This window comes from Elephas maximus, chromosome 21 (genome assembly GCF_024166365.1).
Source record: "Elephas maximus indicus isolate mEleMax1 chromosome 21, mEleMax1 primary haplotype, whole genome shotgun sequence".
NCBI classification, from domain to species: Eukaryota; Metazoa; Chordata; class Mammalia; order Proboscidea; family Elephantidae; genus Elephas; species Elephas maximus.
The window spans coordinates 33,150,001-33,168,027 of record NC_064839.1 but is presented as its reverse complement, the minus strand read 5'-3'; the positions used below and the strand labels follow the sequence as shown (position 1 = coordinate 33,168,027).

General features: G+C 46.5%; 1 protein-coding gene across 1 annotated transcript in view; it reads left to right on the top strand.

Moving 5' to 3' along the window:
- The first annotated feature begins 3,557 nt into the window (after positions 1 to 3,557).
- The window catches only part of CMTM4 (CKLF like MARVEL transmembrane domain containing 4), an 83,100-nt gene continuing 68,630 nt past the window's right edge, over positions 3,558 to 18,027 (top strand). The window contains exon 1 of the mRNA XM_049864720.1: positions 3,558 to 3,868. Coding sequence (XP_049720677.1) covers positions 3,683 to 3,868 — 186 coding nt within the window. The 5' untranslated portion in view covers positions 3,558 to 3,682. The remainder of the gene's footprint in view (positions 3,869 to 18,027) is intronic.

Below are 18,027 nucleotides of genomic sequence, written 5' to 3'. Positions count from 1 at the left end.
TAGGGCTCCTGATTACTAAATTTATGAAAAGCAGTAGGTTAGACTTGGCAAGAGTCCAGGCTTGGTCCAGGGGAACTGGAGATCATGGGGACTAAACCAAGCAGCTGCCATGCAGTCGGTTCCAACTCATGGCTACCCAAAGCTTGTCAGAACTGAGCTCCATAGTGTTTGCGGTGGCTGAGTTGTCAGAAGGAGATCATCAGACCTTCCAAGGCCCCCCAGTGTGGAACCCCAATCTCCAGCATTTCAGTTAGCAGCAGAGCTTGTTAACCATTTGTACCACCCAGTGACTCCATCCTAGGGAGTAGCCCCTATCTGAGTCCCTGGGTGGCACAAATGGTTAAGCTTTCAGCTACTAACTGAAAGGTTGGCAGTTCAAATCCACCCAGAGGCACCTTGGAAGAAAGGCCTGGTGATCTGCTTCCAAAAAATCAGCCACTGAAAACCCTATGGAGCACAGTTCTACTCTGAAACACATGTGAGTTACCATGAGTTCGAATCGACTAAATGACAACTGATTTTTTGGTTTTTAAGGAATTTGTAACCTGAGCATAGTCTGGAGGACAGACAGAGGCACTGAGCAGCCACAAAGGCAGAGAAGAGGGGCAGTGATCAGGAACTTGTCAGTGCCCTGTTATGAGAGACCCTGGGCAGGTCCGAAGGTCCCTGAGGCCCAAGCATGTCTGCGTGCATGAAGTATTCCTCAGTACCACCAAGCTGCCCCAAGCAGCTCTTTTCTGTTGAGTTCAGGAACTGAGATAAGAATCAGCATTCTTGTTGGCAGTCTACCCTCTGGCAGGAATTAAAGTAGCACCTGGTTTATTCATCAGTCTTTTCTGAGTTTGGTTGCCTAAGTCAGTCCTGGACTTGTAGACCAGACCCTGGACCCCCAGGGACCTGCCTGCTTCTATCAGCACCCCCAGAGGCACAGCTATAGCCACAGACTCTTGATGTATTACAACTTAACACTGAGAAAGTCACCATAATGGCAGGTTTTGTCTACTACTTAAGGACCTGTATGGGATTCCCAACAATACACTTTAAAAGGCTGTGAACCTCTGTTGAAAAATCTGAAGGAAAAACTTTGAGTCTGTTCCTGGAACTAAAAATAAACTTAGGCTAGTGTCCAGAAACAGGGAACAGTTACTAAGTACTGGAGGGAAGCCTTCAATCTTGGTTCTACTCAATCCACTGAAGCCAGAGAGCATCCTACAGGCAGGCCCTGGCCAAAGGCTCCCTCTGCAGTTATGGGCCCTGTCAGTCCTCCTCCCCTTGGATTCTGCACTCCGGCCTCATCAAAGCCCCTTGCTTTTGCTTGTCTCCGGGCCTTTGCACATGGGAGGGGATTTTAAACAGACTTTCAATCAATCCTCTCGTATTTTTTTACTCCTCCCTTCACTTCCACTCCTAGACACACTTGGTGCTGCCCATTCCTGAGTTTTTTGTTCTGTGATATAACCTAGGTTGGATTAAATGCTGCCAGCTTGGGGCTTAGCTTTCTTGGATCTGCCACTTTGTTGTTGTTAGCTGCCATCGAGTTGGCCCCCAATTGATGGTGACTCCATGCACAACAGAAGGAAATGAGCGGCCCAGTCCTACACCATCCCCATGATTGGTTGCGGATCAGACCATTGTGATCCACAGGGTTTTCATTGTCTGATTTTTGGAAGTAGATCATCCTAGTCCATCAACCTGGAAACTCCCTTTTAGCATTATAGCAACACACAAACCTCCTGACAGACAGGTAGAGCCTGCACATGAGGTGTGTTGGCTGGTAATTGAACCTGGGTCTTCCACATGGAAGGTGAGACTCCTACCACTGAACCACCACTGGGTAACCCATTAGTTACCACTTGCGCATTTGCTTTCCAGCTTCCAACATTTTGCTCTTATTTATCCCTGTGGGTTTATGTCCTTAAAAAGATAAACCCCTGTAACTGTCATTTTACTGGGGTTTTGGGAGACAGCAGAGGCCAGAGCTTACATTCAGTCATTCAGCCTGTCACCTTTGACTGACAGTCCATACCCGGTTCCTAGCATATTACTTAGCACTTAGTTAGTGCCCAGTAAATTTGCTGGTTAGATAAAGCTGCTGTGTTTTCTGTCTTTGGTAACTAGAAGATGAGAAACTCTTTACATTGAAATTGCCATACCCCATTGCCATCGAGGCGATTCCAACTCATAGTAACCCTAACCACAACAGCCACTGGGGTTTCCGAAGTCGCCATAGGTATGGTATTTACTGCTTCTCAGCAAGGAGTTCACCAGTCCATCTGAAGCAGGCAACATTGTGCAGTGAAAAAAGTTGGAACCTGGGCTCTGCCCACCAACTAGTCATGTGATCTTGGACAAGCCACTTTTGCTCTGGAGCCTTAGTCCCCTCTTCTGTAAAATGGGAGTCATAATACCTTCTTCAGGTGCCCTGCTCAGTATCTAGAGCACAGGAAGCTCTCAGCATTTGTGGTATGGAAGGGTTCAACATCAAAGTGACGATTCTTAGAAAGTCAGTGTTTCACTTAAGCTTAAAATTAGACTTTACACTTTAATTGCAAATTGGTCTCTAACTGGTGCCCTTCAGCTCAAAATCTGTTTAATCTGACTTGATGCTTAGAGATTGCAAAACCTTTCAGCTGAGAGGAAACTCAAGGATCTACTGTGTTAACTCCCCTCCTCCGTCAGGCTGGTGGATCCAGAACTTACTTTGGGCGTAATTCACAAATATTTACTGTGTGTCTGTCGTGCGGAACCCTGGTGGCGCAGTGGTTAAGACCTTAGCTGCTAACCAAAAGGTCGGCAGTTCGAATCCACCAGTCGCTCCTTGGAAATGCTATGGGGCAATCCTGCTCTGTCTTATTGGGTCGCTATGAGTCGGAATCTACTGGACAGCAACGGGTCTGTCGTGCAGACCCTGTACTGAACGACCCCCCATTCACCCCGACTCCTCACCCCTGCCCCCAGAACTGGTTTGTTCAAAGGTGCCAGAGGTAGGAACCCAGACACTTACCCCGTCTGTCAAACAGTCCGAGTCAGGCCCACCCGGTGACGCACTGTTCCCGGCACGGGGCTGGCACGGTAGTGCCCCAGCCTACCTGTAGAGGACGCCACTTTCTCCACGGAGAAACTAAGACAGCATTCTGAGAAGGCAGCTCCCTGCTCCCTAGGTCCACCTCGAGCCCCCCTCCTCAGCCCCCTTCCTCCCGGTGACCCGCTTCCCCACTCGGTCACTGAGCGCCGGGGTTTGCAGGGGCGGAGCAGCGGCCAGGCCCCGCGCGCGGCGCAGGTGAGGGCGGGGCCTGGGCGGGGCCGAGGAGACGTCGCCCCGCCCACCGCGAGGCCCCGCGGCGCGGCCCCGCTGCCTCCACCTCGCGAGCCGCGGAGCGCCGCCGAGCGGCCGGCGGGCGGGCTGGCGGGCGCTCGCTCCTCCCCGCGCCGCCGCTGCGCCGGCCCCCGCCCCCTTCCCTCTACTCCCGCTCCCGCCTCCCTCCCTTTCCGCTGCCTAGGCGGCGGGAGCCGAGCCCGAGCGGACCGAGCCGCGGCCGCAGCCGGCGGCGGGCGCAACGGCGGCAGGCGGGCCGCGGGCGGGCGGGCGGTCAGGCTGCGGCGGCGATGCGGCGGCCCCACTGAGTCCAGCCGCTCGTGCGCGGGAGCCGGCCGCGCGAGGCGGCCCGGGCCAGGCGGCAGCATGCGGGGCGGAGAGGAGCTGGACGGCTTCGAGGGCGAGGCCTCGAGCACCTCCATGATTTCGGGCGCCAGCAGCCCATACCAGCCCACCACCGAACCGGTGAGCCAGCGCCGCGGGCTGGCCGGCCTGCGCTGCGATCTCGACTACCTGCGCGGAGCGCTCGGCCGCCTCAAGGTCGCGCAAGTGGTAGGTGCCGGGCGGGGCCCCAGGTGCTGGGCGGCGGCCTCGCCGCACACCTTCCCTCCCCACTCCCGCTTCGGGGGCTCAGGCCCGGCCGGCCTCTGCGGCGACCCCCGCCTTGCAGACCTCCGTACCCCCCACCTCCCTGGCCAGGTCCCCAGGCCGCCCTCCCGCATGCGCTAGGGATTCTGCCCTCGGCCGGCCGGAGCCTGTCTGCTCCAGCCCCTGAGGCTCAGGTGTGCGCCTTCTACCTGGACACCTGCCCTCGGGCCTACCTGTCCACTCCTGCCCAAACATTGGGAGTGGTGGTGCGCGGAGCCCGGGGCGGGGGCCATGCTGTCCCTTGGGTACTACTGGTCATAGTAATTTGTGGCAGGTCTTTGGGGCCGCACAACTGTCACCTCTCCTTACCGCGGGTGTCTGTGTCTGCCTCCACTACTAGGGGATTGTGGTGGCTTGGTTTCCTCCCCTGCGCCTAGCAGTCAATATTTGTTGAATGGGGGACACATGTAGCGCAGATGCAGTGGGTGAGCCCAGATCAACCCACAGAGTCCCCAGTTTATACTGCAGAGTTTGGATTCCTCCTAATTAACCGGGAAGACAGAATCAGCATCCCAGAGTGCTCCACCCTAGCTGAGTAGCTGGCACTGCTCAATTGGTACCCAGAGTTACATCACTCTGAGAGGGTAGCCAGTGTTGGAGGAAACACAGAGAACTTTCAGTTAGACTCGTCCGTAGTGGAGCATATTTCTTAGGGTCCTTATTTTTAGCTTTCGTGATGTTCAGGGCTATGGGCTCAGCCCTTGTCTTGTGGTTCCATAACAGGCCTCTCTGGGCAGTTGTTTAGCTCAGTTGTGGACAGGTCATGGTCCAGCTCAGAACTGCCTGCCCCTGATGTCACAGGTGGGCTTTCTTCTGTGGCCCTTCGGCAAAGCTTTCTAGGCTTCGCAGCCGGAGGAGCTGTTTGCATGGAGCTGCAGTGCACGTGCGTTCAGTTTCTTGCGAGCACCAGCCTCCCTGCGCTTACTTGAGTGCACAGATAAACATTCCTTGGGAGTAATATAATGTGTCAACACCCTCTAAATAAAGCCCTGAGTGTTTGTGAATCGAAAAATCATAGACGGTTTTATCTCTCTCCTGGGTGAAAGGCTTGTTCTACTGATTGCCAGAAGGTATTTTTGAAGGACTCTAAGGAAACACAAATGAAGCAGGTTATCCTTCTCTAGAATTTTAAACTGACCTTATCTGGTAAGCTGGAATGCTCTCAAAGATGTATTGGTTCTTCAGTTAGGCATTGCTGCTAGCAAAAAGAATGGGGGTGGGGGGGGGGGTGTCTAACAGAGGCTTGCATATGGAGAATCTGAAATGAATCAAAAAGAATTGGGTTGGAACTTGGATCCAGGGATGTGTTAAGTGCCTTGCTTTGTTTACTCCCTGGGCTTTGGAGAGTAAATAGAACCTGCCCTTGGCAAACCTGAACTAACTTGTCACTCCAATGATCTGGTGAAAGTTAAAATGTAGTTGTTGTTAAGGTTCTGGCCTATGTACGACAGAAAGAAACACTGCCCTGCCTCCTGCCGTCTTCATAGTCATTTCTGTATTTCAGCCCATTGTTGCAGCCACTGTGTCGGCCCTTCTCGTTGAGGATCTTCCTCTTTTTCAGTGACCCTCTACAATACAGTAGTTTGTGCAGAATGTTAATTATTGCCTCTTTGCTGGGACTTTGCCATCTAAGGCCAGGAATGGAAGCCGGTATTATTTATCATTGCCTTTTGGTTAGGTAGGAGCTCTAGTGATGTGGTGGCTTAAGAGCTTGGCTGCTAACCAAAAGGTTGGCAGTTCAAACCCACCAGCCCCTCTACTGGAGAAAGATGTGGCAGCCTGCTTCCATAAAGAAACCCTGTGGGGCGTTTCTACTCTGTCCTATAGGGGAGCTATGAGCCGAAATTGGGTTTGGTTTGGTTAGGTGCTGTTTTGTTGTAGAGTTTTACTTTTCATCTGAAAGAACTTTTGGACCTAGCCCCTAGGATCTTGCCTGACTCCACCAGTTGTCTAATCTCTAGAATTTGAAGAGCACGAGGCTTTGCATGGAAGAGTGAAGGAAAGAGACCTGCTCGAAGGGTATGGCAACTTGCAACAATCTTCCATGCACTTGGGCTTCTCACCCTTCATAAAAATTAGGGGGGTTAGGAGGAAAATTCCCCACAAAACTCCAAGAATTGGACTCTAAATTTGAACTGAAAAAGAAAACAAGTCATCATAAAGATAGCTCTAAGACGTTACAAGGAGCCCCTGGGTGGCGCAAACAGTTAAGGACTTGACTACTTTCCGAAAGGTTGGTGGTTTGAACCCACCCAGATGTGCCTCAGAAGACAGGCCTGGCGATCTGCTTCTGAAAGATCACAGCCTTGAAAACCCTATGGAGCAGTTCTACTCTGCACACATGAGGTCGCCATGAGTTGGAATTGACTCGATGACAACAATAACAATAAGATGTTACAAAGCTCAGAATCTCATCAAAATTTATAGTTATGTTCTAATTCTGTGGTTTCTGAGGAAATTTTGAGTTTTTTTAAACACTTTTTTTTTTTTGGAGTTTGTGGCCTATTTCAGTCTGTGGGCTGTGTGAGTCACAGTGGTCCATCCATAGACTAGCCACCTCGCCATCACCTGAGAGCTGGGTAGAAGTTCAGACTCCAGGGCCTCCTCCCAGACCTTCTGAATCAATTTGCATTTTAACCAGCCCCGCTAGTTGATTCACATGCACATTAAAACTTGAAAAGTACAGTACGGTTCTGTATCATTTTAGTGTTGAACATCTCACGTGGGTGCTAGCAATCAGCTCTACCAGAACCATTTAATTTTTAACCTCAGGTCTCGACAAGATTTTCTGACTAACAATAATAAAACCATTTGCCCTTTTGACCCTATGGGACAGACTAGAACTGCCCCATAGGGTTTCCAAGGCTGTAATCTTTCCGGAAGTAGACTGCTATGTCAGCTGATGGGTTTGAACTGCCGACTATTTGGTTAGCAGCTGCGTGCTTAGCCACTGCGCCACCAAGGCTCCTTGAGTAATAAGAACAGCAGGCATTTAGGGTGTGCTTACACTCCTGTTGTCCTGTTGCCATCCTCATTTTATGGATGAGGAAATTGAGGCTCAGAGGTTATGATTTAGTTCAAGGTCACATGGCTAGTACTCTACAGAGCTGGGATTTGAACTCAGGCAGACTGGTTTCAGAGTGTGCTCTTTACTGCCTCTTGAACACGTGGTTCTGAGTCATTCCACACAGCAGTACGGGAGACCTTGAGACCAAAAACATTTCTGTGATCTTTGGGCAAATTGGCAAGCTTATGGGTGAGTTTTTAAATGCCAGAGTGACATGCTTAGAAGGGTTTTGATTTCTCCATGAGTGGTGTGCTGTCCTGTGGTGCCCTGCTCCTCACCCTACAGGCCTGCCCCTGCCAGTGAATGAGAGACTCTCAAAAGTACCAGAAGCAGCATCGCCTTATCAGCTTCTGAAGGACCCCTCAGGGGCTCTTGTTATTTCACACCCCTCCTTTGACCCCCTCCCAAGTGCCTGATTGACTTTTGACATTGCATTTGTTCAGGACTTTTTATAAACCAAAGGTCAGGAGCCTTGGTGGTATAACAGTTAAGTGCCCAGCTTCTAACCTAAAGGTTGGCTGTTTGAACCCACCAGCTGTTCTGCAGGAGAAAAACCTGACTATCTGCTCCTGGAAAGATTATAATCAAGAAAATCCCATGAGGCAGTTCTACTCTGTCACATGGGGTCACTGTGAGTTGAAGATTGACTTGGCGGCACCCAACGACAACGAAGTCAGGAAACAGATGTTTAAATTCAAACTTTAGCTCTGCTGATCTTGAAATCTCTTAGCTCTGTAGTGTCTTGGCTTCCACAATAGTAGAATATGGGTGGTAGTAACTGATTGGGGGTTCCTGACTGGTGCAAATGGTTAACGAGCTTAGCTGCTAACCGAAAGGGTTAGAAGTTCAAGTCCACCCAGCAGTGCCTGAGAAGAAAGGCCTGGAGATCTACTTCCAAAAAATCAACCATTGAAAACCCTATGGAGTACACTTCTACTCTGACATGCATAGATCGCGGTGAGTCGTAACTGATCCTATGGCATCTGGTTTGATGAGCATTTCAGGAATTGGAAGCATTAAGGGGTTAATGTTTAATAGGTGCTCTCTTAGGTAACATATCTTTTATTTGATGGAAACCTTGTCAGTTTTTCATCTCAAGCCAGCCAACACATAGTCCTGACTGGTTTCTGCTCTCTGAAAATGTGCTGGGGTGGGGCGGGATGGAGCATGAGGTAGTGGATTTCACTGCCTTGGATTCTCGAATCTACCATAAAGTGGCTCCTTGTAAACCAGTCCCACGTTCCCTTAGGAAGAATGTTGTTACTTACCTGTGGAAGTTGTCTTCCTGAACATCAGCTTGGAATCAAATAAACCCTAGCAGAAAAGCAAAGTTATAACCACTCTTTTTATGATGATTCAAAGTAGTAAAATTATCATCTAAGACCTTGCGAAAGGGCATAAGTGTGTAGAACACTTACATCTCTCTTACAAATCGCCCCCATTATATCCATGGCAAATGAGGTCACCTTTGTTCAGAGGCAGCGTGTGTATGTGTGTGGAGGGAGTTTGAGAGCCATGAGACTTGGCAAATCAGTTCACCTCTGGCCACAAGCAGATCTCCTCACTTGTAAATCGAGGGTAGGTTAATACGACCTGTGTCATACAGAGAATTCAATGAGCCTGTCCTGCAAAGTCCTTAGCACAGCTTCTTTTACATACCACGTCATCAAAAGAACATCGCTTTATAGAATATCTGAGACCCAGCTTGGAAGGGAGACTTATTTTTCACTGTATAACTTTTCATACCTTTGAATTTTATACCACATGTAGGTATCTTCTATCCGAATATTACTAATATGTTAGCTGTTATTAGCTCTATGTATAGATTAGCCTTAAAGCCAATATACTAACCACAACTTTTAAGTAACTTCTCATTACTTGTCCATCCTTTATAATTTGGAGACCCTGACGGGGAGTGATTTAGGTAATACTGATCTCTTGAACAAACTTGATGCTGAATTCAGGCCTGGTTCTGGGTTCTCAATAAAGTTTCCTGTAAAAACAGGCATCCTTCTGACCTTAGCACAATTAACAGGTACTTAATACATTTTTGTTTGATGCTAATGGTAGTTTTTTTTTTCTGTTTGAAAGCATTTTCCTCCCCATTTTATATAATAGTTAAAAGATTCTATGTCCACACAAAAACCTGCATGTGAGCGTTTATAGCAGCTTTATTTATAACTGGTAAAATTTGGAAGCAACTAAGATGCCTTTCAATAGGCGAATGGATAGGTCCGTATAATGAAGTATTATTCATTCATAAAAAGAAATGAGCTATCAAGTCACAAAAAGACATGGCTTTTTTTTTAGATGCACAAGGCTAAGCAAAAAAAAAAAAAAAACCTGAAAAGGCTACATATTCTATGATTCAAACTACAACACATTCTGAAAAAGCAAAACTGTAGAGATGGTGAGATCAGCTGTTGCCAGGGATTCGGGAAGAGGAAGGAGTGACTAGGTAGAGCACAGGTGATTATTAGGTCAGTGACATATTCTCTATGATTCTGTAGTGCACACACGGCATTTTGCATTTAGCAAACCTCATAGACCTGTACAAGACAGAGTGAGCCCCTCACCTAAACTGTGCACTTCAGTTAACAGTAACATGTCAATATTGGTTCATCAGTTGTAACAGTTGTGCTGCAGGAGTGTAAGATGTTAATCATAGGGGAAACTGTGTATGGGGTGGAGAAAGTATATGGGAATTGTACTTTCTGATTAATTTTTCTGTAAATCTGAAATTGCCTTAAAAGCAGTATCTTAAAAAATATTGTAACATTAAAAGAAATCAGGAAGAAAATCATTTAAAGTGAGTTTCAAATTTAGTATTTAAAGAATTACAGAAGTGGTTGCCATTTCTCTCTAAGACGTGCCTCAAAATCTCAGTGTATTCCAAGCCTCCGGTGAGCTTACCCACGAGTAAGAATGCTGGAAATGGCGAGCTCAGTAAGTCCTTCTGGCTCCTCCTGGGCCACCCGCCCACTGCCGTGGAGTAGATTCTGACTCATAGTGACCCCATAGGGTTTCCAAGGCTATGAATCTTTATGGAAGCAGACTGCCACATCTTTCTCCCACATCCTGGGCCACAGGGCCAAAGTCATTCTTTCTTCACAGCCCCGGAGCACCTTTGGTTCTTATTTGGAAAGCAGAAAGAGTCGTTCCCAAAGCGCCCTGGTGGCACAGTGGTTAAGTGCTCAACTTCTAACTGAAAGGTTGGTAGTTTGAATCCACCCAGTGGCTTTACAGGAGAAAAGACCTGGCGAGCTGCTCCTGTAAAGATTACAGCCTAGGAAACCCTATGGGAGCAGTTCTACTCCATCACGTGGGGTTGCTATGAATCAAAAATTGACTCGAGGCACTTCACAACAAGAGCAGGACACTTCAGAGCAGCCTAGCCTCTCTCTCTCTCTCAGGTGCTGAGGGTAGGTGGCGAGTGCATGCCCTGTGGACTCCATGACGCATCTCCCTCCTGGGAGAGAGAGGGGGTGTTTCCAGCCCAGAGATGGTGCTGGATGTACCTGAACGGCAGCACATGTGGTCTGCCCCATTGAGGACTGAGGTATGTATGGCAGCCTGGCCTGATTTTTTTCCATGCTGGTACTGTTAGCTTCCCGAAATAACCTGGAAATGCCAGCGTTTTTGCCTTCAGCCCCCAGCTGCTGTCACTTCCTCTGGCATCCTTATTCCTGGAAGTAGCCCCAAATACATTTGTAGGATGATGTCAGTTTTCTTTGGAAAAGAAAATTATTCATTAGAACATAGAGCCCTATTCAAAGGCCTGGATTTTCCACAACAGTCCCAATTTCTTATGCTCTCTCCTTAGACCATATATATAAGCACATCCTAATGAAAACAGCAATAAGAAAATTAAACTATGAAGTTGTTCAAGCATTGCAATAACGAGATTCCTATAGCAAATACCCACGAACCCAGAATGTGTCCTGATATTTTTGTTTGGAAAGTAAGGACATTGCTGGATGACAGGCTGTGTGTACAAGAGAAGAAAAAAGAAGGGTGAGACGATTTGGATTCTTCAGCAAGGTAGGACTTCAACAGACCAGGAGGAAGGATAGACTGGGAGAGGTGGCTGGTAAGAGCAAGGAACTCCTGGCCAAGGGAATGGCCTCAGGGTCAAGTGTGGCAGCTAAGAGCCAATTTAAAAGGCTTGGTTCTAAGTGGTCCAGGGCTGAGAAGTGACGCTACGGCTGTCTGAAGAGAAGACAGATGAGTAGAAGGGTACAGAATTCAGAAAGGGACATTTCCTTGGGGAGCAGACCTTGCTCTTTTAGTAGTTGGAGACATTAAGCACTCGGCTGTTAACCGAAAGGTTGGTTCGAACCTACCCAGTGTCTCCACGTGAGAAAGGCCTGGCGATTTGCTCCTGTAAAGATTATAGCCAAGAAGAACCCATGGGGTAGTTCTTTCTGTCTCTTGGGGTTGCTGTGAGTCCAAAATTGACTCGATGGCACCTGACAGCAACAGTCTTACTTTTAAGCAGGTTTTACTTCCTGATGGGGAGGATTTTTGTGTGAAGAATTCTTACTTAAAGGGGGTCCAGCCCTCAGCCCAGTGCCTCCCGTGTGTGGCCTTATCTCCTCACATAAAATGATGGAGCCTGTCCCTGGTTTTCACATTGGGGTTCTCTGGGAATCCGCTCAATCTCCTATTACCACATCTGTGTAATTGAGATTCTTATTTCATGTTGATCAGAGCTTCAATTAACATTTTAAGTAGCATCTTCTTGCTTCACAGTCTTTATACTTCAGGTTTATTCTTCTACCCATTCCCCTATTAACAACAAGACCAAAAAAACTGAACCGCTGGCCTTTGAGTTGATTCTGACTCTTGGCGACCCCATGTGTGGCGCAAATGGTTTAAGTGTGTGACTGCTGACCAAGAGGTTGGTGGTTCAAACCCGCCTCGGAAGAAAGGCCTGGTGATCTGCTTCCGAAAGGTCACAGCCTTGAAAACTCTATGGAGCACAGTTCTACTTGGCAGCACATGGGGTTGCCATGAGACCCCCTACTACTCTCCCCAAATACCTGTGTGGCTTTTCAAAAGTTGCATTACCACAGAGCCCTTCCCTGACCACCCTGTCAAGAGTGGGATGCTCTCCCCTTCCCCACGCTTTGTCTCTTTCACCCTGCTTTTTTCTCTCCCATAGCATTTGCCACCTGATAAGAACATCCTCTCCACAAGAGCAGGGACTTGGATTTAAGTTTGCTGCTCTGTGCCCAGTGCCTAGCACTGAATAAACAGGGTTGAATTTGTTGGATATGCATAGTTTTTAATAAACAAAAGAAAAATGGATTATTATTGAATACAATTTATAAGGCAAAATTATTTAAAAACATGGGGATCCATAAGGGAAAAATAATGCATATATTTTACAGAAATTTATACATAAATAAACAAGCTTTATTTACTTCAGGGCTGTGATAAAGTGGCTGGGAACTTCTGGACTCTGTTCTAAGTGGAAAATATGGACACAAAATGCCATTGTAATTACTTTTCTTTTTTTAACTTAAAGTCTTAAAAGAGTATCTACTGCTACTAGGAAACAGAAGCTTTTGCTTAAGAGACAGATTTTTGTAAAAGGAGGGGAAACCATAAGAAGCTTTGCCAAGCTTTTTGCTTAGAAAAGTGTAAAATGAAAACCAGGGATTCTGTAATTATTATTGAGGCCTGCTTTCTGATTAACATGTTCAGAGAAAGGATCGCCTGTGATCTGCCAAGCCAGTATCTTTTGAGAACCCTTTAGAGTACCATGCTTTTTACACATGGAAAGAAAAAGTCCTGACTGGGATTGAGACGGAGGCTCATAATGGTTGTTTTTATAAAGTTCCTGATTAAAATAAAAGAACAGCAGTTCCATGGGGCCTGAGAAGGGAGGTCAGCGATTCTCAGTGAAGGCCGGAGAGGGCGGGAGAAAATAATTGGGATCCAGGTTTTGTCCCCCTAAATTTCAAATGGTTGGTTCCATTAGAGAGTTAAATGGGTTAACAAACACTTAAAATGTCCAGCGTTTAATCAGATGTGAATAGTTGTGGATGGTTTCTTTATTGCTCCTGTGATTTGATGACTGGTACGGTGGAAGCCTTCATTTTTGTGGTTTCCCGTTTATTCCAGCACAGCTATGAAAAACAGTTTAAGGCTAAGAGAGTTTTATGCCGGTGAAAAAAAGCCAGAACGATGGCTCTTGCAGTGGCAGTTGTTTCTTTAGCATGTCTACTTTCTCTCAACCATTTTCCGTCTAAACCCTACAAATGTGTATAATTTGAGATTGAGTTGGCTAAATAATTTTATAGTTGGATCAAGATCAGAGATGGTAGCAAGATGTTGCTAAAAATTCTAACATGCCCTGCCCCTTTCTGTACTGTATATATGTGTCAGTGTGTAGTTATGGGCCAGGTACTGCTAGAAACAAATAAGATAAAAATCTTTGCCTCCAAGGTGCTTCCAGTCGGCTTGCGGGTCAGGGGTGGACAAAGTACACCAACCATTCTGACCACCTGAGCCAGGTACTCTAATCAAGACCAGGGACAGTGGGCCTGGCAGGGAAGTGCTTGTGGTGTGGGGCGAAATGGGCACATTCACATAAGGTGTTGAATGGCCAGTACTTGGAATAAGGTGTGATGCATGCTTTGGAGAAGGACCATAAAGGTGCTGGGAGTCAGGGGCAGGTCCAGGAGGGCTTAAAGAGGTGAATCAGATATGGTGCACCAGGCAAAGATGTGGACAGGGAAGGGCAAGTGGTTAGATGAGTGTGGAGTGCAGGGGAAGGGATGAGGGGACCCAAACTGGGGAGGGCCTGGATTGTTAGGCTAATGAATTTGGATTTTCTGAAAGCAATGGAGAGTCTTTAGGTCTGTGCTGTCCAGGACAGTAGCCACCAGCCATATGTGGCCACTGAGCACTTGAAATGTGGCTAGTGCAAATTGAGATGTATTGTAAGTATAAAATGCACACCAGATTTCAAAGATGTAGTAGAAAAACAGAATGCAAAATAGCTGATTGATAATTTTGATGCTGATTACATGTTGAAATGGTATTTTGGCTATTTGGATTAAATAAAATAGATTGTTTAAATTAATTTCACCTGTTTCTTTTTACTTTTTAAAATATGGCAATTAGAAAATTTAAAATTACGTGTGTGGCTTGGATGAGTCCCACCTCCATATGGCTACATTCTGGTCCATTACTCTCATCGGCTTCTCTCCACATAAATCTGTGGCTTCAGCCTGACTGGCTGCTTATTCTCCCACAGTAACACGGCACTGCTGCAAGGCTGCTGCAGCCCTTTGCCCAGCCAGGAGACACCCTGGAAGTGAGTGAACCAGGGTGAGGCAGAATCCTATGTCCCTTTCACGACCTTCCCCCGCTCCTTTCTGCTGACCCTGCCAAGCCCATCCTCAATGGCTTTTCTTTGCTCTGCCCGATGTCCTATGATGAAGCACTTGATTATAAACGAGCCTACTGTTATGGATTGAATTGTGTCTCCCAAAAATATGTATTATAAATCCTAACCCTTATACCTGTGGTTATAATCCCATTTGGGAATGGGCTTTCTTTGATGTGTTAGTGAGACAGTATTACTGTAGGGTGTGTTTTAAGTCAATCTCTTAAGATATAAAAACAGATTAAGAAAGCAAGTCACATGATTATTAAGGACTCTAGGAATAAAAAAAACCAAAAAACTTACTGCCATCCAGTCAATTCTTATAGCGACCCTATAGGACAGAGTAGAACCGCCCCAATCTAGGAATAGGAGCTAAAAACAGATCCAGAGCCAATAGAGAGAGATCCTTCCCTTAGAGCCTGCACTCTGAATTTGAATTTCTGTTGGTTAAAGCCACCCACGTGTGGTATTTCTGTTACAGTAGCACCAGGTAACTAAGACACTCGCCTTATATATGTCTCTCGCTCTCTGGACTCTGGCTTTCTGGACAGATTTGGATAAAGAAGAATACTTCCATTCTATTGTATTAAGTTGATAAACACCTGCAGAGACCTGGTTTTCTTCTGTTCATTGTTCATGGTGGTGAACACTTGGGTGCTTTGTACTCACTTGGCTACTCATCCAAGTTCAGTTTGATGTGTCAGTGAGTTCGGAACAAGTCCCGGATCCAGGAAGAAAAGAAAAACAACTAACTCATGTTGAAGGTAAGAGCATAGTATAAACCATAGTGGAGGTTCAAGGTGGTTCAAAACAGTCAGAAACTGGAAACAAGACTAGAAGAGATCTTGAAGCCATCCACGTGTGCCCCTCGCTTGTTCTGTGAGTGAGGAATCTGACCACTAGAGAAGTTGTGACTTGCCCATGGCTACCCAGTTGGTTAAGGAGCCCTGTTGATACAACAGTTAGGCATTTGTCTGCTAACCGGAAGGTTGGCGGTTTGAACCCACCCAGTGGCTCTGCAGAAGAAAGACGTGGTGATCTGCTCCTGTAGATTACAGCCCAGAACACCCTATGGGGCAATTCTTTGTCACATGGGGTCACTGTGAGTTGGCATCGACTTGATGGCACCCCACAACACCACCACCCAGTTGGTTGATGGTCCTGGAACCTGAGCCTCAGGCTGGCATTCTTTCCCCTGTGTCTTGCTGCTGCTGTAGGGATGAGAGTTGATTCCTCTGTGAAGCCAGATGTGGGACAGCTCTGTGGATTCTGATATCTTACCCTTTATGTGATTGTGGGGAGAGAGTCTTTAAGACTATGATAAATCAGGTCTTTGCCTGTGATGTTCTGTTTAAAGGTATTTAACCATCCAGGCAAAATGCCCGAGCAAATGTACTGAGACAGGCAGCTGACTTGGGAACCCCAAAGTTTGGGTTGTAACACAACCCTGGTGTTGGTAGATACAAATTTGCCTTTTGGTTCCCTTAATTTCTTTGGTGGTAAAGTGAGGTCAGGATAATCTGCCAGCACATTTGCTCCTTTTGGGGTGTGGTTTTAGAGCTGTAACTGGGGGAACAGCCCCCACCTGTCACAGGTTAAAATCTACATGTCTCTTTGCATGGTCCTAAAATGTGTGGTGGAAGTGGAGGTAGAAACGAGGATGTCACTGGCTCTGTGTTGCGCGAAGGTGGTTTTGGTAAGATCAAGGGGGAGATGCTGAGCATGCCCTACCTTCCCAGGAAGCTTTGGAAAAACCTTAAACTGTTGATCTTGGACTTTGGGGGTCAAGGGGCTACCAAGTTGGTTGGATAAGTGAAGCTTACAAGGAATGACTAATTGCCAGGTTGGGGAGATCCTGGGAAGCTCTGCAGTTCTGTGGGTTTTTTATTTTTTTTTCAATTGTATTTTTAGTAAAAATATACACATCAAAACATGTTCCTGGTCAACAATTTCTACACGTTGTTCAGTGACCTCAGTTACAGCTTTCACATTGTGTCAACATTCTCATTTCTGTTCTAGTTGTTTCACCCCCATTAATTTAAATTTACTGCCCCCTAAACTTCTCATCTATGCTTTAGAGTTACTGTTATCCCTTTCTTTAAAAAGCTCAGTTCTTAAGGATGACCTTCTTTACTTTTTGAGCTAACCTGTTCTTTTGTTTAAAGATGTCTTCAGGAGATAGTTTCATTTCAAGGTTCGAAGAGTGTCCCTGGAGCAGTAGTCTTGGTGGTTCCTCCAGCCTCACTGGGTCCAGTAAGTCTGGATTTTTTTAAACAGCATTTAAAGTTCTGTTCCACATTTTTTCCCTTTCTGTCAGGATCCATCTATCGTGTCCCTGATGGAAACATTGGATAATGGTAGCCAGGCACGGTCTAGTTCTTCTGGTCTCCAGTTAGAGGCAACGGTTGTTCATGGGGGCTGTTAGGCCTGTGGTCCAGTTACTTCTCTGATTCTTGTGTTTCTGTCTTCCTCTGTTGCTCCAGGCAAATAAAACCCCAAAAACCCCTTGCTGTCGAGTCGATTCCAACTCATAGCGATCCTATAGGACAGAGTAGAACTGCCCCATAGAGTTTTCGAGAAGTGCCTGGTGGATTCAAACTGCCAGTCTTTTGGGTTGGCAGCCGTAGCACTTAACCACTACGCCACCAGGTTTTCCTCCAGGCCAATAAAAAATAATAATAAAAAAAAGGCCAATAGAGACCAATTATTCTATCTTGGATGGCTGCTCACAAGCTTTTAAAACCCGAGACACTACTCATCGAACTGGGAGGGAGAATACCAAAACCAAAACCAAACCCATTGCCATGGAGTCAATTCTGACTCACAGTGACCCTATAGGACAGAGTAGAACTCCCCCTTTGGGTTTCCAAGGAGCGCCTGGTGGATTCGAACTGTCAACCTTTTGGTTAGCAGCCGTAGCTCTTAACCACTATGCCACCAGGGTTTCCAAAGATAAATAGAACCTTTAAAAACAGTATTATGCCAATTAACTGGATTGTCCCACGAGGCGATAACCCTAACCTTTCAAACCAAGGAAACTTAGTCCCGTGTGGTGTATGGTTGTGTCTAAATGTGTCCAAAGCTGTAGCTTTTTTTTTTTTTTTTAACGAGCTATATAAAATCTACAGTTGAGTCTCAAACCAGATTAATATAAATGAAAACAAAGTGTTTTTTTTTATTCTTTAAATTTTAGCTGTTTACAACAGTTAACTTCTTAATACTTAACATCTGGGTCATCAAGACCTGTCAAATACAGGATTTAGCCAAAAACCAAAAAACCCACTGCTGTCGAGTCAATTCCAACTCATAGCGACCCTACAGGACAGAGTAGATCTGCCCCATAGTTTCCAAGGAGCACCTGGCGGATTTGAACTGCTGACCTCTTGGTTAGCAGCCGTAGCACTTAACCACTATGCCACCAGGGTTTCCAGGATTTAGCCAGATTGTTTCAAAGTGAAACAAAGAAAGTCCCTGACATTCTGCTGTGAATCTCTGTTGTGTAAGGCCACGTTGTATGTTTGGGCTGGTTGTACACTGCATAGTGGGTCCTGCTGAGAGGGTGAGGGAAACAGATCTACCTTGCATGGTCTGTTGCCA